This window comes from Carcharhinus amblyrhynchos, chromosome 5, assembly GCF_965287045.1.
Source record: "Carcharhinus amblyrhynchos chromosome 5, sCarAmb.v2.hapA, whole genome shotgun sequence".
In the NCBI taxonomy this organism is placed as follows: Eukaryota; Metazoa; Chordata; class Chondrichthyes; order Carcharhiniformes; family Carcharhinidae; genus Carcharhinus; species Carcharhinus amblyrhynchos.
Genome location: NC_137328.1, coordinates 23,147,875 through 23,168,293, shown reverse-complemented (window position 1 = coordinate 23,168,293; position 20,419 = coordinate 23,147,875). Strand labels below are relative to the sequence as shown.

General features: G+C 42.5%; 1 protein-coding gene across 2 annotated transcripts in view; it reads left to right on the top strand.

Moving 5' to 3' along the window:
- Nucleotides 1-335: 335 nt before the first annotated feature.
- LOC145343406 (coiled-coil domain-containing protein 17-like) overlaps nt 336-20,419 on the top strand; it is a 45,167-nt gene continuing 25,083 nt past the window's right edge. For both annotated transcript variants that reach the window (XM_080189628.1, XM_080189629.1), the window contains exons 1-5: nt 336-501; nt 9,410-9,562; nt 12,220-12,349; nt 14,079-14,232; nt 15,670-15,795. In XM_080189628.1, coding sequence (XP_080045754.1) covers nt 364-501; nt 9,410-9,562; nt 12,220-12,349; nt 14,079-14,232; nt 15,670-15,795 — 701 coding nt within the window. In that variant the 5' untranslated portion in view covers nt 336-363. The remainder of the gene's footprint in view (nt 502-9,409; nt 9,563-12,219; nt 12,350-14,078; nt 14,233-15,669; nt 15,796-20,419) is intronic.

The following is a 20,419-nucleotide window of genomic DNA, read 5'->3' as shown; positions in this document are numbered from 1 at the left end:
GGCTGGTTTGCATAATAGACTGGGTTGCGTTCCCAATCCTTTGTTGTTTCTTGCGGTCTTTGTCAGAGCAGAAACCGTACCAAGCAGTGTTACATCCGGAAAGCATGCTTTCTAGGGTGGCATCTGTAAGAATTGGTGGGAGTCATAGCGGACATGCCAAATTTCCTTAGCCTCCTGAAGAAGTAGAGATGTTTGTTTTCCAGCATCCTTTTGTTTAAAAAGCAACGAAAATGGCTGTTGATTAACAAACCAGTCAGCCAGGGTGTAGTTGACTCCCACCGCTAGCTGGCATCATTAAGGCGCTCTGAGCCCCAGGAGGTGGTTGCAGAGTTTGGCTCACTTTGTTGCCATTTGTGAGTCGTGATGACGCCCAGGTACTTGAGTTGTTCGAGCTGCAAAATGACTTTTAAATCCCCGTCTCTACTTGAAAAACACCGGGAAAAGTTTTGCATCGGGACCGAGATCGGCAGGGGATTAATGACCAAAACCCCAGAAGACATGGTGACGGTTTTTTTTTAAAACTAATTGTTTTAATCGCACTGTACCTCCAGCAATAACATAATAAGCAAACACGCGGATACATTTCCTGTTTGTGTCGTGGCTGAGTTTTCACTTACACTGGCTATCCATAAACCTCAGTGTCACAACAGTAGTGGAAAAACTTGTGTTTAAAAAAAGATAAATTGTGGAAATAATTAAATGTGGTTAATGAGCATGTTCCTTCACGGGTTTTAGCTTTAATCGGACGTCCCTTTTATCTATAGTCTCGTTTATTATTAAAAATATAATTTTCTATTTAGAAAGTGTCTCTTTCGCTTTAGCTTTTTAACTTAGATCTTACCCGAGATAACAGAAGACTCAAAATTAATTTGTCTTTGTAAACTGCTCATTTGTTCTCCCACGATCCTTTGTATTTTATTGCAAACACCGCAACAAAGTTTGATACATAGTATATTTTTGAAACCCGGAGTAAATTAATTGCAGGCGTTGATTTGATTATTGCCTTGGCCACTGCTATCGATTCAAATTGATTATTCCGGTTCTAAAAGCTCAGCCAAAGGATCGTGTATAGACTGAACTCACCGAGTTTCCCTGTGTGTGTGTGTGTGCAGCGTTTGTAAGTAAAATGCTGGTTGCTATGAGCTAGACATACTAAGCCCCACAGAGAGCCGCATGTTTACTAAGTCGCTGTTAGACAAATCACATTGTTGGTGATCGGGGGATCTTGGTACTCACACCACGCAGATTTTAACTGGAATAGAAATAATGGATGAATGGGTCAGAGACTAGAATCATAGAATCCCGAGCCTGCAGCAGGAAAAAACCCATCCAGGCCCTATCCCCTCAACTCCACATATTTATCCTGTTAGTTCCCCCTGACACTAAGAGGCAATTTAGCATGACCAATCCACCTAACCTCCAGATCTTTGGAATGTGGGAGGAAACTGGAGCGCCTGGAGGAAACCCATGCAGACGTGCAAACTCCACACAGATAGCGACTCAAGGCTGGAATTGAACCCAGGTCCTTGACATTGTGAGGCAGATTGTTTTGGTCTGGGTAAAATATTTGCATTCATATTAACAATTCACAATCACCAACAGGAAAAGACCCTCCTATTTCCATATCCCCTATTCTCCACCCGTTCCCCTCTGCATTTGCCCACCCCCATCGTGCATAACATTTTTTTCCCCTTATTCACCAATGACCAAGCAATCACAGAAAGTAAAATTACAACACCTACTGTTTGAAGCTGGTTGCAAATGTTGTCTGATATGCGTGAAGCATTGATCATTACGAGTAGCAATGATAAAATCCATACAGAACCATAGATTGCCTGCAGTGAATAGGCTATCCAACCCACAGAGTCTGCACCCACTCTCTGAAGAACCATCCCACCAAGGTCCTCCCCTCTACCCTATCCCTGTAACCTGGCACATTTACCATGGCTAATCCACCTAACATGCACATCTTTGGACTGTGGAAGGAAACCTGAGCACCAGAGAACAGGCAATCTCCATACAAACGTTCAGCCATGTCGGAATGGAACCTGGGTTCTTGGAGATGAGACTGCAGTGTTAATCGTTGTGCAACCTATAATGCAGTGTTAGTTTGTGTGCTGCCTAAGGCGATCTCACCACAATATTAGGCAAAAGCAAATCACTAGAAAGGCTGGAATTTGAAACAACCAGAAAATGTTGAAAATCTTAGTAGGTCTGTCAGCATCTATGGAGAGAGAACAGAGGTAAGATTTCAAGATGTCATCCAAACTTGAAATGCTGCCTTTGTTCTCTCTGCACTATGCTGTCAGACATGCTGAGATTTTCTAGCATTTTTTGGTTTTGCAACTATTAAGCAAACTGGAGCTTACAAATTTTATTCAATCAGCATTCATTTGACAGGAAAATATCCATTAGTTATTTCTAACAATATGCAGATAACACTGATTTCAGTGACTGCCTTCATCAACATGTTCTGCCCATTGCACCATATGAACACAGTGACAGTACATTCATATTTAGAAGAGATGTTCAAATCCTGCAATCCAGATAAGCTGCACAATATCTTGTCCATCCCATAGAAGAACAAGGAGTAGACTTTCTCCTGCCTGAATACATTCAATATAATTTCATAGAATGATATGTAATTTGATTCTATTTTATCAATAATGTCACAGGGTAGAAAGAACAAATGATACCTGAGCAATAAAGTGGAGTGATTGAACAAGTGAGGTTTTCTATGTCAGAAGTTTTGGAATCCTCAGGTGTTTGTATGCGACACAATTTTTAAGAGTCAGAGGTCAAAGATTGAGCAGTTCACAACGTATCTGTGTTTTCGTGATCAGCAAGTCTGAAGAATTTGCTGATTGCAGCTTCTCACTGCAATATATGTTTAATATCTACAGTGCAACACAACTGTATCATGATATTTCAATACCTCAAAAACCTGTAGAAAGTACCAAAGAGTGGGATAATAGGAAAGTAGACAAAAGAGCAAGAATGAAGTAAATGGTAAAGACTCCTGACAATCAGTGCACTGCAACACAGGCTACTGATCCGCTATGAGCCCATTAAGCAATCCGTTCCTGGCAATTTCACCTTATAAAGCCTGCTCACAGTAAACTTCCAAATGAATAAAACTCTAGCCGTAATTCCACCCTCTTCATAAGATTGTGGATGACAAGGGCTGCTACAACTGAAGTGATATACACGTTTAGCAAGGGCAAGTGAGGTGAGGTGCATGCTGACTACACACGACATTAACTGTAAGGGCTGTGCGATTCCTTTCCATCTAAATTTTACATCTTATGTTGTTCTTTGAAATTGTTGTCCATTTGAAATTGATAGTTCTATTAATATATAAACGATTAAGCATTTTCCATAACTCATTCTGAAATATTTGGCAGGCATTAAATGTATTTAATCTTATTCATGGGGACATGGTTAGAAAACAATCCACTGAGATGAAGGAGGGCCAATCATGTAGCCACTCACTAGACAAGGTTGCCCATCACTACTCTAAGCACAATTAATCACAGAGTAATCGACTGGTGTTAGGAAAGGCCTTTGTCCTAGTGTTCTTTGGGGAAGGAAATCTGCCATCCTTACCTGGTGTGGTCTACATGTGACTCTAGAGCTACAGCAATTTGGTTGACTCTTGACTGCTCCTTCAAGGGCAACTAAGGATGGGCAGTAAATGCTGGTCAGCCACCCTGTCCCACAGATGAATATTAAAAAAGTGGCTACACTGCATTTGATAGAGCAGACGCAGCACGGTTTCATTAAAGGGAAGTCGTGTCTGACAAATTTATTGGAGTTCTATGAGGATGTGTCTAGGGCGGTGGATAGAGGAGAGCCGGTGGATGTGGTCTTTCTAGATTTTCAGAAGGCGTTTGACAAAGTACCTCACAAGGGGTTATTGCAGAAGGTCGAGGGACATGGAGTTGGGGGTAGGGTGTTAGCGTGGATAAAGGATTGGTTGTCAAATAGGAGGCAGAGAGTGGGGGTCAACGGGTGCTATTCGGATTGGTGGATGGTGACTAGTGGAGTGCCCCAGGGGTCGGTGCTGGGGCCTCAGCTTTTTACCATTTATATAGATGATCTGGAGGAGGGAACCGAGTGTAGGGTGTCGAAATTTGCTGATGACACCAAGATTGGGGGAACGGCAAATTGTGCGGAGGGTGTGGAGAGTCTGCAGAAGGATCTAGATAGGCTGGGCGAATGGGCCAGGAAATGGCAAATGGAATTTAATGTTGGCAAGTGTGAGGTGGTCCACTTTGGTAGGAAGGACTATTACTTACGGGGCGAAAAACTGCAGCAGGTGGCGGTGCCGAGGGACCTCGGGGTCCTTGTGCATGAGTCGCAAAAACCCAGCTTGCAGGTGCAGCAGGTGGTCAGGAAGGCGAATGGGATGCTGGCCTTCATAGCGAGGGGGATTGAATATAAAAGTAGGGAGGTCTTGCTGCAGCTGTATAGGGCATTGGTGAGGCCGCAGCTGGAGTACTGTGTGCAGTTTTGGGCGCCGCACCTGCGCAAAGATATTTTGGCCTTGGAGGGAGTGCAGAGGAGGTTTACTAGGCTGATACCGGAGTTGAGGGGGTTGAGCTATGAGGAGAGGCTGAATAAACTAGGCTTGTACTCGTTAGAGTTTAGAAGAATGAGGGGAGATCTCATTGAGACGTATAAGATGTTGAATGGGATGGATAGGACAGAGGTGGAGAGACTCTTCCCGCTCAAAAAAGACAGTAGGACTAGGGGGCACAGCCTCAAGATAAAAGGGGGGCGGTTTAGAACAGAGTTGAGGAGGAACTTCTTCACTCAAAGGGTGGTGAATCTCTGGAATTCTCTGCCCGTTGAAGTGGTGGAGGCTGCCTCGCTAAATATTTTTAAGACGCGGGTTGATGGGTTTTTGATAAGCGAGGGGATTAAGGGTTATGGGGAGAGGGCGGGAAAGTGGAACTGAGCAGCGACAGATCAGCCATGATCTTATTGAATGGCGGGGCAGGCTCGAAGGGCTGGATGGCTTACTCCTGCTCCTATTTCTTATGTTCTTATGTACAAAGCATTTCTGTAGCTAAGACAATTTTAACATTTTGACTTCTCTAGTGCCAACCCACAGTATACCACAAATAGCACCTGCCCCTTTTGTGCTACCGACAGTATCCCCAGGACTTGTCAATTAGACATCTACTAGTAGCTCAGGAAAAATGTAGATTGAGTAGTGCTGAATTAGGGCATTAGTGAACCAGATGGGATTTTACAATGGTTTCATGACCCTATTACCGAGACTAGCTTTTTAATTCCATTAGCTGTCACGGTGGGATTTGAACCCACGTCACTGGAGCCTCTGGATTACTAGTACAGTGATATTGCCGCCTTTTTTGCCTATTCTTGTTAAATATTAAATAACCTTGAATATTCGGTTCCCAGCCTTGGTCACCCTGCATCCATTAGGTCATACCTATTTTTATTTGTGCTGTGAACTCATCTATCTAATCGCGACTGGTGCATCCAATCAGATAGAGAATCTTTCATTTTGCCTTTTAACATTATTCTGTATTTTGACCATTTTTGATGTTGACCTTTTTCTGCTGCCTCTTTGTTTGCTATTTTTCTTTTTACCATTACCAGCATAGCTTGTCTACTATCTGAATTCGCTCTAAGGCTCCCATTCCCATTCTAAGGTAACTTAAACCCTCCCCAACACCAATAACAAATCTCCTTGCCAGGATATTGTTCCCATTTGGGTCAGGTTCGGGGTAGTGAAGGGGTTTAGCCAGGGGAGGCAGTGGCACAGTGGTATTGTCACAGGACTAGTAATCCAGAGCAAGATCTGGGGAGCAGTTTCAAATCCTGCTATGGCAGATGGTGAACTCCAGAATTCAGTAAAAATCTGAAATTACAGTTGTTAAAAACTCATCTGGTTCACTAATGTCCTTTTGAGAAGGAAATCTGCCATCCTTACCTGGCCTGGCCTACATGTGACTCCAGATCCACAGCAATATGGTTGACTCTCAAATGCCCTCTGGAATAGAGGGCAGTTAGGAATGGGCAATAAAAGCTGGCCCAGCCAGCGATGCCTATGCTCCTTAAAATGAATATGTTAATTAAAAAATGTATAGCAAAGAACACTATGTTTGTGATAGGATGGTGTTGGAATATTAGTGAACTTTTATGAAGTGTTTTTTTAAAATCATGTTCTCTGCAGTTAGTAGATGTCTGATTGACAAAGTCCTGGGGATAGTGTCAGGCCTCTATTGTTATCGGGTTGTCTGGTTAGAAGTCCTTTTTATTGCTGCTTCGGTGGTTTAAATGTGGTTTTGTTTATTTTTACTCTGGGCCTCAGATACTTCCTATGACCTGAATTGTTAGGGGGAAGATTGAATGACAAGTCAAAGTCAGGTTGTTCTTCCCCAGAAGACTCACCTGATCACTCACCTGATGAAGGAGCGGCGCTCCAAAAGCTTGTGATTCCAAATAAACCTGTTGGACTTTAACCTGGTGTTATGAGACTTGGGCTGGGGTAAACACAGTAAAAAGTCTGACAACACCAGGTTTCAGTCCAACTGATTTATTTGATAGTGAATTTACTATCAAATAAATCGGTTGGACTGAAACCTGGTGTTGTCAGACTTTTTACTGTGTTTACCCCAGTCCAACACCGGCATATCCACGTTATGAGACTTCTCACTGTGCCCACTTCATTCCAAAGCCGGCATCTCCACATCATGGCTCTCCTGAAGCATTCAAGAACTTGCTTTCAGTTTTGGTTTTAGAGTGAAGCTGCAATGGTTGTCGAGTAGCAGGTAGTTTTTCTCCCTCTTTCTCCTTGGTATTATGGATTCTGCTAGCTGGATGGAAGAAGGTTTCATGGCCTTCTTGGAGTGGAAAATCTGCTGTTGATGGTCGGCTTGCCTAGAGTCACTCTCTCTCTCCCTCTCTGTCTCCCTGGTGTTTTGGGGAGCTATTCTGACTTCAAGCGGGCCTGTGTGTACATCAAGAGGGCTGTTAGAAATTACAAGGTTGGGAAGTCAGAGTTTCAATTCTTCACCCAAAGGACTAAGTTTCAGCATCACGTGAGCATTCGTATTTTCTGTGTTAAACCTGTGGCAAGTGTTTTGTTCAGGGAAGTTTGTTTGATTGGAACATGTATATATTTACTAAGGGTTACACAATATCATGGTTGTTTTTGTTCGTAATTGGTAAAGGTTAATGCTAATTTTCTTTCTAATACATGTTAACTGTATTCATAAATAAACTTTATTTGATAAAAGCTCCTTAGTAGGTCAGTTCAATCATACCTGAAGTGAAGCATCTCATGCTCACCCTAGCCAAATTCAAGTTGCAAAACTTACAATCCAGGTGAACGCCATAAAATAATTCAGAGTTTCTGACCTGAAATATAACTGCGTGCAGAAATGATTACAATCCTGATTGATATGTTTGTATAGAAGCCTTTGCAAACTGGAGCAACAGCATAGCAATCTGGTCTCAACATCGAATTCAACAACTTAAGATGATTTGCTGTACCCCACCTTGACCCCTTTGTTTTCATTCTATTATTAATTTTTTACTGTTCTCTACCTCTTATTTCTTTGCTGTCTTTCTTCATTTTTCTTCCCACTCTTTTCTCCTACTTTATGCCTCTTCCCTTATCTTTTCTCCCCCTTTCCTTCTCCTTTTCTAAATCTTACCTCTATGCCATTCATTTTCCTCCCCTCCCAACATCTTCATTTTAGTTTCTCTGCCATTTGGCCATTCACACCCTTTATTCCCTCTGTGGATAGCTATTAACTGGTTCCCCTAGATCCTGTGGCTATGACTCATCTTTCATTCCCTCACCCTGCAGTATAAATATCTCCCACTTTCTGTGCCTTTCAGCTTTGACAAAGGGTCGTCTGGACTCAAAACGTCAGCTCTTTTCTCTCCCTACAGATGCTGCCAGATCTGCTGAGATTTTCGAGCATTTCTCTTTTGGTTAAATGGATACAAAATTGGCTTGATGACAGAAGACAGAGGGTGGTTATGAAGGGTTGTTTTTCAATTTGGAGGCCTGTGACCAATGGTGTGTCTCAGGGATCTGTGCTGGGTCCACTGTTATTTGTCATTTGTATTAATGATTTGGATGAGAATATGGGAGGCATGGTTAGTCAGTTTACAGATGACACCAAGAATGGTGGCATATTGGACAATGAAGAAGGTTATCTCCAATTGCAAAGAATTTTGATCAGTTGGGCCAGTGGGCTGACAAATGGCAGATGGAGTTTAATTTAGATAAATGCGAGGTGATGCATTTTGGTAGAACAAACCTGGACATAGCTTACCCAGTCAATAGTAGGGCACTGGGGAGAGTTACAGAATAAAGAGATCTAGGGATACAGATTCATAGCTCCTTGAAAGTGGAGCCACACGTGGACAGAGTGGTGAAGAAGGCATTCGGCATGCTTGGTTTCATTGGTCAAAACATTGAATACATTGTGGAAGTTGTACAAGACATTGGTAAGACCACACTTAGAATATTGTGTACAGTTCTGGTTACCCTATTATAGAAAGGATATTATTAAACTAGAAAGAGTGCAGAAAACGTTTACTAGGATGCTACCGGAACTTTATGGTTTGAGGTATAAGAGACTGGATAGATTGGGACTTTTTTCTCTGGAGCGTAGAAGGCTGAGGGGCGATCTTATAGAGGTTTATTAAATAATGAGGGACATAGATCTTTTCCCAAAGGGAGGGGAGTCTATAACTAGAAGACATAGGTTTAAGTTGAGAGGGGAGAGATACAAAAGGGTCCAGAGGGGCAATTTTTTTTTACGCAGAGGGTGGTGAGTGTCTGGAACAAGCTGCCAGAGATAATAGTAGAGGCGGGTACAATTTTGTCTTTTAAAAAGTGGTTAGACAGTTACATGGATAAGATGGGTGAAGAGAGATATGGGCCAAATGCAGGTAATTGGGACTAGCTTAGGGGTTTGAAAAAGAGAGTGTCATGGACAAGGTGGGCCAAAGGGCCTATTTCTACGCTGTAAAGTTCTATAATTCTAAGCCATAGTGCAAGGTGGTCATGGTGCAAGGATAGAAACAACATAAATGGATCCAGGGGAGGTTTAAATAACAATTTAAATGCAGAATAGTGGGGGTGTGGTAGTGACAGAAAATGTAACAAAGGGCTCGGAATGTGGCAGAAAGAAGACAAGGGGAGCAGATCATCCGACCGGCCGAGTCCCAATAGAGGATTCCTTCCAAAGCACCAGCCCTCATCTCCTCCACTCTCAGCAGCTCTGGAGAAACCATCTCCTGTTAGCAGCAACTAGTGTCTGAGGGAAAATCCCTCCTCTAAGCTGCTGTATGACCTGTTGACCACTTCCAGAATTTCTCTTTCTTTTCATTTTTAAATTTAATCCTTTCATAATAGCTCGAGCAGCTGAAGGACTATAAGCGGCGCCGTGCAGACCAAAGGAAGCAGCGCGAAATGGAGGAGCGTGGTATCCTTGAGGAAATGGATGAGAATGAGAGGAGGTTAACATCTGATAATTTGATATCCGGTGAACAGTCAGCATTTGGCCAGGTAAGTTGTCTGTTTTGAGAGAAGGAGACCTGGTTTCTTAAAGGAAAGTAAGTGTCTTACTCCTACTTTAGCCTAACAGAAAGTGTGCTTAATACAGGGGAGTAATGTCATCTGTGAGGCTGCATTCATCACCCACAACATATCTAGTGGTGACCTGAATGTAATCTTTCTGTTAGTGGCTGCTGAAAAGTGATTCTTCCACCTTGTGACTGATCTCGATGAATTCAGCCAGGTTGTAGCTGTGTTAGTTTAGTAATCCTAATTCAGGATATCCTGAGTACAAACCTCACCTTGCATTTTTGTATTGCTTCATTGGAATACTACAAGAGATTAAGTCAGGAGCATCAAAGTGGAGAATTAAAGTGATTGGAAACTCAGGGTCACACCTATGGACTGAAAGGAGGCATTCCACAATACAGTCACCTGATCTGCATTCGGTTTTCTTGATGTAGAGGACTCCACTTTGTAAGCAATGAACGGTACTGGTGGTGTGTTACAGATCATTCATAGAGTCCGAGTTGCTGCAGCTAGCATGCATGTTGTAATTTGGAGCAATGAATTCTGTTGCAAACAGCTCCAATGTTCTTCCCACCACACTGGCCCTTTGGCATGTGCTAGATGGACTTTCAGATTGATATTCAATGTGTTTGACTACATTATGTGCCCAACTTCCTTGGCTATCAGGTCCTGGGGAGGGATTTGAACAAAGAGCTTCTGGCTCAGAGGCTGGGATGCTACCTCATGCATTTCAAAACCTTCAAGCAATGAATACAAGATAGCAAATTGAGAGTAATAGAAGTAAACCATTGCTTCAGTTGGAACTTTGGGCAATGAGAAGGGAGGATGCAGAAGAGTGGGGGTTACAGCCCCTGCCTTGCATGGAAAGGTGCTGTAGGAAAGGGAGGGGTGTTGGGGGTGACTGAGGAGTGCATCATGTGGAGGGAACTGTTGCTTTGGAATGCTAAAAGAAATAGGAAGGAAAATATGGCATCAGGATGGAGGTGGCAGAAATGGTTGACGATGATCCATTGAATAAGAATATTGGTGAGTGGCGGTGAGAAGAGACTGGACAAGGGGGAGAAAATAGGGTCAAGATAGGAAGAGATCAGTTCCCCGGGTCAGGAAGAGTTTGAAGCACTGGGTCTACTAGGGTGGCCCTTTTTGAAGATGTTGGAGGAGGATGATGTGATCACATGCAGACAAGTCCAGAAGGACATGCAGTAATAGTTTTGCTTCTTTGGTTTAATGGTCACCCATTGCGTGGTTATCAGTTTAACCATTTGCCATAAGCAATGATAGCTATTTATAGAGGTTGAGTCAGTCACAAGCACCTCACCAAAAATCACCAATTTATCCGAATAATAGTTTCAAAATAATAGCAGAGAAACTAAAAACTTCCGGATGCTGGAAATCTGAAATGAAATGCTGGAACTACTCAGTGGTGCTGGCAGCATCGAGTAATGTTTTAGGTCTACGACCTTTTTTAGGAATTGGAAAAATTTAGAAATTTATCAGGTTTTGACAAGTGAAAGGGGAAAGGGCAGACAGAAGCAGAAATGATGGTGGCATGGAGGTCTGGAAAGATTAAATGACAAAAGATTTAAAGTGCAAGGCCAAAGAGAGTAGTATTGGGACATGTAAAGAAACAAAAGATATGTTCAGAGCAGGTGTTAATGGCAGGATCCTGAAGTTTAAGTAGTCCTCTGCTCAGATAGGTTGTTCATAGTTCTAAAAAAATTCAAGCAACTGTACCTTTAAATTTGCACAAGTCATTACATTAGTACAAGCACATTACAAACAGAGTTTAATGAATAATAAGATTGCTTGTATGTGAATTAATCATGGAACCCAACAGCAGTCTTACAACTCAGAAGTGATCATTGGTTTAATGAGTAACAAGATTAACTGTAAGTTAATCAGGCAGCCCCACAGGGGAAAGTATGGAAACTAACTTAAAAACTGATTTACATACAGTGTCCAGTCATTTTACCGCATCTAATGCTGTAGCCATTGATTGCAAAGATATATGCGTACAAGTTGATTTGGGTTAAATGTGTCTAAGGAGACCGGAATGGATTGATGTTAGTGATAGTCTACATGAGAGCATAAAGTAGGTGTGGTTTTAGGGCAAGATACTTTTCTTATGATGTCTTGGTTAGCTTGTCCTTGATGGCAAATCTTAGTGGGCCTAGGAAGAGCGCCAGAACTAGGGAAAGAAAGAATTTGCATTTATGTAGCACCTTTCACAGTCTCAGGATGTTCCAAAGCATCTTACAGTCAAGGAAGTACTCAATGGGCAGGACTTTACAGCCTCTCTTGACCTGAGACTGGAAAATCCTGCCCACTGTTCCTTCCCATTGTTTGCCCTCACCTGCTCTGATTCCCATGGTAGGTGGGGCAGTAGAATTCCAGGGATTAAATTAAATGGGGAAGTAATTAAGGGCACTCCTTATTACCTGTTACCCAAAACCATGTATTTTTGACCTGACTATAGTATTGAAATGGCCTACTGTTGTCAACAGTGAAAATTTGGTGTCTGAGGATCCAAAATCACAGTCAACCGTTTCACAGCACGCCAATTTCTTTTTGACAAAAGTATCAGAAAATCCATCAACTAACATTTTGACCTGTGTTCACGCCGTGTACTTAAATCCCAGGATGACCCAAGCCCCAGAGAGCAGTGGTTGCGGGAACACAAGAATCAGTTGCAAAACCTGGCACAAGATCATGGGAAGCATGTCACTGCTCTATTGTCTCGTAACAAGGAGCTGGAGGAACAGAGAGCAGGTAAATCCTAACATTCAGCTAAGATACTAAACTGGCCAATGGAAAATCACAAAGGCACTTCACATTTGATATGAGGGTCTTACATAGATTGTAACTGATCCCCATTGAGATCAATAACTTTTAAAAAGAGAAATGAATTTCCCAGTGACAGATGGGAATATTTCATGTTTTAAGACTTCTGCTGTAAGAAACAAGCTAAAACTGACAATGACTAAACATTAGTTAGTAGGCAACCAACACATTAAGTTACAGAAAAGGTAGTCCTCCATAAATGAGTAACAGAATCGAAAACCCCATGCTATGTTTATACATTACTCAGGACTCTTGGCAGAGTGGATATGTAGTCTTGTAGTTTAAATCCAAATTCCTCCCAGAGATCCAACAGGCTCTCTTCTCCCTCTCCTACCAGCCCATATCTTCCAGTGTCCTTTTAAAGGTCCCTTCATCCAATCATATAAGTGTCATCAAATTGAATTTTAGCAACAGGGCAACTCTTGGGTTTTCATATCTCTACAGCTCCCATATCACTTCAAATAGGGAATTTGTTCAGTGAACCTCTTTTTCTCTGCTTGGAACAGCATCTAAAGTCAAAAGTGGACAGCTTAAACCACATCCATGTTACAAAGTCTCACACTTGTAAGAAATTCTTATTAATAAATAAATATTACATTAGTTCTTTTGTCATTCCAATGGATTGCTGGTAATGCCTTACCTGAGGTAATCCTGAATGGGAAATACAACATTTTTATATTCCAAATGTTTAGTCTCAGTACAGAACAGTTGTAACAGTTTAAGTTGATTATTCAACCTGTTAATTATGTCAGCATCATTTGACATTGCATTTCCCTGCTGTTTGTCATAATCACAATTGTGATCAGATGACTGCTCCACGTCCCCTTGATCATTCTCGAACTCTGTCTTGAGTCACCATCGCAATCAATAAGATTGAGTTTAGTAAATATTCTGCTAGTTTGTGTACAGTCGCTGCCTAGTATATGTGTGGCAGAGCCCCTCGTACACATCAGATGAGGCTTTGTTCCACACAACATATTGAGGGAATAAAACTATTTGAAAATGCTAAATCTTTATGTGTTTTTGTGAACTAATTAAACATTTTCTACTTTTTTAATGATGTGACTTTGGGCACACTGTCCAAATGAAAGAAAACATCTAGAAAATTTATGCATTCATATTGCACCTATTTTGGAAGTCTTGGACATTGCAAAGCAGCCAATGAAGTACATTTGAAGTGTAGTTGCTGTTGTGTAATTGGAAACCATGCGGTTAATTTGTGCCCAATATGTACCTACAGATAGAACTGACCAACAAAATGAATTAAATAAGCTGATTTTTAAAAAAAATAATGTTGATTTAAAGGATAAATGTTGATCAGAGCACTGCAAGAATTTGCATGCTCGTCTTGAGCCATGGGATCTTTACAGATAATTGTGAGGGCAGGTCAAGCTTTGGCTTAATGTCAGTTCCAAATGACAGCACCTTTGACAATGTAGCACTCTCTCAGTACTGCACTGAGTACATCCTCCATGTTGGAGTGTGGCTTCAATCCAGAAATTTCTCTTGAGAAAACTGCCGCAACCCAGGCAAGACTGCCACTTGAGCAAAATTACTCCTGTTTTGGTTTAATTTTGGCTCTTGATAAAGTATGCTTTGTTATCGGTAGTTTTACAGAGATTGTAACAGTGATTCAGCATTTGTCATTTTACTATAGAGATTGTCAAAAAATTACATGAATTGTCTGAGAAAAACAAGATCTCTTCACAAGTGGAGAAAATGTTGGCAGATCTTAAGGTTCAAGAGAACAAGAACGAGATACTTCTGGAGTCCATGAAGCAACAGCTGGAGATCCTACAACTTGAGACAGTGTAAGTACACTTAACTACCAGAAACCGTCAAGAGAGCGCATTTCCCCCACACCAAACTTTGAGCCACACATTCAGCTCTGTAATTTTATTTACACTATGCCAATTTGTTTGTGGCTCAGGTAGTAATCTAGAGGTTATTTCCATTGTAGTTTGCTTCTCAATTTAGTTCTTAGTTGCTTATATTTCCTAAGCAGAACTTCTACTAATCCTTCCCCTCGAAGTCCAGATTCCTCTCCCGACCTGAGGAGCTGTCCTTAACCTCTGCGCCAATCAGGTACTGCAGCCTTTGGGATTCATACTCTTGGCAACAGAGGACAGAATCTCTCCCACTAATGATTCTGTCTCCTACTGGAACTGCATTCCTTTTCACCCCCCTCACTTGAATATCAATTTGCTCAATCTCCCTACAGCCCCTGCTCTCGTCCAAACAAATTGCAAGATCCTCAAATCTTTGGCATTTATGAGAAACGGCATGTTTCGTTCCAGACCTTATGACATTTTGTCAAAAAAGATCAGGTGAGTGTGCCTCATGCCATCATGTTGAGGGGCGAGGTCTAAACATGCTGATAAAGCCTGGCTGCATTGAGATCAAAAGAGTGCCCGATCACAGTAAAAAAATAGCCTCCACCCCATCCCATCATGGAGATTTCAGAGGCTCGCCCCCCCCGCCCACCCTCAGTTGTGAATCTGATCCTGATTACATCGCTGGTGAAGGGTGGCAAAAATCTCCGGGTTTTGCTGGATCGTAAACCCCCGCTGCCATTCCCACGCTCAGACAGCACAGGCTCAAGATCACCTCCAAAGTGTTTCATAATAAGAATCAGCTCAAGTATTGCTAATTTGTTGGCATATATACAAGGAAGTTGAACAAACTTCTTGGCAACTCTTCGGCCTGCCTGAATTCAAGCGTTTCTCAAGAGGAATAAGAAAGAAATCAGAGAAGATTGGTTCAGTTCACAAAGGTCTCCACTACTGGAGTTTTCCTCACTTTATTTCTGGGCTTGCTGATGACTATTTGATAGACTTGATTCATCGACAACTCCATAGTTGTTATTATATTATATAATATTATATTATGACTGCAGAATGCTAGATGGTGAACTAGCTAGACCATGGTATTTTTTTCATTTAGCTCTGCCAATGTTTACTCGGTATGTTTTTGGCTTTGGAATACAAAGTGACATGAAGGGAAGTAGAATGTCCACCTACCCTCTTGTAGGGCGACTGTGAAGTAAAATATGCATGAGCAAATCTTAATTGACGAATTTAATTCAAAGTTTCTTCTCACAAATGATACTGAAGTGACATTGTTAATCAGCCTTTGACACAAACTCCTGGGAAAAAGGCCTTATAATTAGGAATACAGTAGAAAATGTCCGAATATAACCCCTAGCAAGGAGTTTTCAAAGAGTAATTCTTACATTTCTATTAATGCAGACAAAATAAAGTTGCAAGCAGGCACAATACAGCGCACTCGCATTTATCAAAGAGAAAGGAGAAAATTCAACATCTACCAACATTTCTTCCTTTCTTTGGAGGAGGAAGCCTGTCGACTGAAATCAGGTAAATCTTTTCTGAACCAGATCCTGTTAATGATGGGGCTGTGATACTACATGGTGTTAAATGGTCTCCTGGTAAACTACAATCACTGAAAAAATAATGTTAACAACTTGTAGTTATATAAAGCCTTTAGCGATCCATTAACATCCTTTAGGGAAGGAAATCTGCCATCCTTACCTGGCTTGGCCTACATGTGACTCCAAAGCCACAACAATGTGGTTGACTCTCAACTACCCTCAAGGCCAGCCAGCCCCACAAATGAATAAAATGAACATAGGGAAGTATCCCAAGGCATCTCACAAATCTTGCCACCACGTCAGTTGGAACAAAGTACTGTGGATGCTGGAGATCTGAAGTGAAAACAGAAAGTGCTGGAAAAATTCAGCAAGTCTGGCAGCATCTGTGGAGAGAGAAGCAGAGTTAATGTTTTGAGTCCAAAAGGGCTTCTTTGGAACTGGTTCCTGCGGTTATTACTTAGCCAATTAGAGTTAACTTAGTTAAAGAAGTAGTTTTTAATGAAGGTCCCAGAGGAGAGAAGGGTGGAGCGTTTGGGGAGAGAATTCCAAAGCTAGAACCTTTCTGGTGAAGACAGTTAAGGAAGTTATAGAGAATTGCACTGCAGCATTATATCATGGTGATCTAGATCTGCTACCATTGCATGAATCAATATTCATTGAACTTATGAACCCTGTAACATGCACAGTCATTTAGTTTTAAGGACACTATGTCTGGTAGCGTGGCATCTTAATGGGTGATTTTTCATGGGTCACATGACCGGCCTGCAACCATTTGAGCACAGGCATGCAAATCTGGGCCACGAAGGAGCAAGGAAATGCATTTCCAGGGCTGGAAGTTTTCAGCTGGAGTCAGTTGGAGTTACTGGAAGTAGACCTATTTCATCATGCGGTTAAACCCTTAGTTGTGTAGAGTTCTTCTCAGTCACTAAATCTTTTAATTTGCTACTTGTCACATCACATCGCCTTGAGTTACTACACTATGTATGTCCAAAATGGTGTTGCCATGGGATCTCCTTTACACCCAGATTTTTTTATTCATTCGTGGGACATGGGCATCCTGGCTGGCCAGCATTTATTGTAAAAAGTCTGACAACACCAGGTTTTAGTCCAACCGATTTATTTGATAGTAAAAGCTTGTGAGTTTACTATCAAATAAATCGGTTGGACTAAAACCTGGTGTTGTCAGACTTTTTACTGTGTTTACCCCAGTCCAAAGCCAGCACATCCACATCAGCATTTATTGCCCATCCCTGGTTGCCTTTGAGAAGGTGGTGGTGAGCTGCCTTCTTGAATTGCTGCAATCCATGTTCTATGAGTTGATCCACAATGCTGTTAAGGAGGGAATTTCAGGATTTTGACCCAGCGACTGCAAAGGTTGGTGAGTGGCTTGGAGGGAAACTTGCAGGTGGTGGTGTTCCCAATTATCTGCTGCCCTTGTCTTTCTAGATGGAAGTGGTCGTGGATTTGGAAGGTACTGTCTAAGGATCTTTGGTGAATTGCTGCAGTGCATCTTGTAGATAGCACACACTGCTGCTATTGAGCGTCGGTGGTGGAGGGTTTGAATGTTTGTAGATGTGGTGCCAATCAAGCAGACTGTCTTGTCCTGGATGATGTCACGCTTCTTGAGTGTTGTTGGAGCTGCACCCATCCTGGCAAGTGGGGAATATTCCATCACACCAAAAGGGGAAATGCTGGAAAATCTCAACAGGCCTCACCGTGCAGTATAAATATCTCCCACTTACTGTGCCTTTTAGCTTTGACAAAGGATCATCTGGATTCGAAACGTCAGCTCTTTTCTCTCCTTACAGATATTGCCAAACCTGCTTAGATTTTCCAGCATTTTCCTATTTGGTTTCAGATTCCAGCATCCGTGGCAATTTGCTTTTATCCAATATTCCATCATACTCCTGACTTGTGCATTGTGGATAGGCTCTGGGGAATTAGGAGGCGAGTTACTCGTGGCAGTATTCTGAGCCTCTGACCTGCCCTTTTAGCCACTGTGTTTATGTGGTGAGTCCAGTTCAGTTTCTGGTCAATGGTAACTCCAAGGATGTTCACGGTGGGGGATTCAGTGATGGTTAACATTGAATGTCAAGGGGAGGTGGTTAGAGTGATTCTTATTGGTGATGGTCATTGCCTGGCATTTGTGTAGCGCATCGTCACCATGTTTACTTGCCACTTGTCAGCCCAAGCCTGGATATTGTCCAGATCTTGTTGCATTTGAACATGGATTGTTTCAGAATCTGAGGAGTTGTGGATGGTGCTGAACATTATGCAATCATCGGCAAACATCCCCACTTCTGACTTTATGACGGAGGGAAGGTCATTGATAAAGCAGCTGAAGATTGTTGGGCTTGGGGCACTACCCTGAGGGACTCCTGCAGAGATGTCCTGGAGCTGAGATGACTGATCCTCCACAACCATGACCATCTTCCTATGTACCAGGTATGACTGTAACCAGCGGAGAGTTTGCCCCTGATACCCACTGATTCCAGCTTTGCTAGGGCTCCTTGATGCCACCCTTGGTTGAATGTGGCTTTGATGTCAAGGGCTGTCACTCTCACCTCAGCTCTGCAATTCAGCTGTTTTGTTCATGTTTGAACCAAGGCTGAAATGAGGTCAGGAACTGAATGACCCTGGCGAAACTCAAACTGGGCGTCACTGAGCAGGTTATTGCTGAGCAGGTGCTGCTTGATAGCACTCTTGATGACCTCTTCCATCACCTTTACTGATAATCGAGATTAGATTGATTGGACGGTAATTGGCCTGGATGGATTTGTCCTGCTTTTTTGTGTATAGGACATACCTGGGCAATTTTCCATATTGTTGGGTAGCTGCCAGTGCTGTAATTGTACTGGTAGAGCTTGGCTAGGGGAGCAGCAAGTTCTGGAGCACAAGTCTTCAGTACTATTGCTGGAATGTTATCAGGGCCCATTGCCTTTGCAGTATCCAGTGCCTGCTACCATTTCTTGATATCATGTGGAGTGAATCGAATTGGCTGGAGACTGGCATCTGAGATGCTAGGACCACTGGAGGAGGCCGAGATGGATCATCCACTTGGCACTTCTGGCTGAAGATTGCTGCAAGTACTTCAGCCTTATCTTTTGCACTGATGTGCTGGGCTCCTCCAAGGTTGAGGATGGGGCTATTTGTGGAGCCTCTTCCTCCAAGTGAGTTGTTTAATTGCCCGCCACCATCCTTGACTGAACTGGAAGGACTGCAAAGCTTAGATCTGACCCGTTGGTTGTGGGATCGCTTAGCTCTATCACTTGCTGTTTTTGCCATTTGGCATGCAAGTAGTCCTGTTTTAATAGTCCTTCATCAGGTTTACACCTCATTTTTAGGCATGCCTGGTGCTGCCCACCTGCACTCTCTATTGAACCGAGGTTGATCCCCTGGCTTGATGGTAATGAGTGAGTGGGGAATATGCTGGTTCATGAGGTTGCAGATTGTGCTGGAGGAGAGTTCTGCTGCTGTGGATGACCCATAGAGCCTCATGGCTGCCCAGTCGTGAGCTGCTAGATCGATTTGAAGTCTGTCCATGTAGCACGGTGATAGTGCCACACAACACGATGGAGGTTATTCTGAATGTGAAGGTGGGATTTCGTCTCCATAAGGACTGTGCAGTTATCACTCTTACCGATACTGTCATTGACAGATGCATCTGCAGCCGGCAGATTGGTAAGGATGGGGTCAAATATGCTTTTTCCACTTGCTCTCACAAACATCTTTGTTGGGTTCTGTGAGAAACATGTCTTTGGTGGAATGACACCTAATCTCCTACCCTTTGTACATTTCCAACATGTGGATGTTATATTAGCTATATTTAAATCCGCAGCTGCAGGTAATAATTTCCTTATATATCTTAATGAGCTCCATCCTGTGCTGTCATTTAACCCTTTGAAATGGATCAGCCAAATGATCTCCCCTTCCTTGATATATTAGTTGAGGAATCGGCCAGGGGATTCGTTACCACGGTTTTCCGCAGGCTGAGCTGGACTGGTCAATATACACATTGGGATTCTTACAGTTCTGCACACTACAATATTGATTTTCTTGTCAACCTTGTAAATAGGGCCCAAGCCATTTTTTTCACCATTCCAGTTTGATACAGAGGTAGGGCACATCAAACAGTGGGATAATGGCTGTCCTGATCAGATTATTTTGGACTGTATATGGTTACTGTCTGTGTGGAGTTTACACATTCTCCTCGTGTCTGCATGGGTTTCCTCTGGGTACTCCGGTTTCCTCTCACAGTCCAAAGATGTGCGGGTTAGGTTGATTGGCCATGCTAAAAAATTGCCCTTAGTGTCCTGAGATGTATAGGTTAGAGGGATTATAAATTTGTAGGGATATGGGGGTAGGGCCTGGGTGGGATTGTGGTCAGTGCAGTTTCGATGGGCCGAATGGCCTTTCTGTACTGTAAGGATTCTATGATCACATAAACATATGAATGGGTGTAAAGCCATCACTTTTGGCGCTGAAAAGTTCCCAGTCTACCTCAGATTACCCCGGAAGAGTAAGATATCTTTAAAAATTTGAGCAATAAGTGAAGCGAGCTGTTTTGCGCTGCAACTATGCAGTAGCATCATGTGTGGTATTCAAGATGC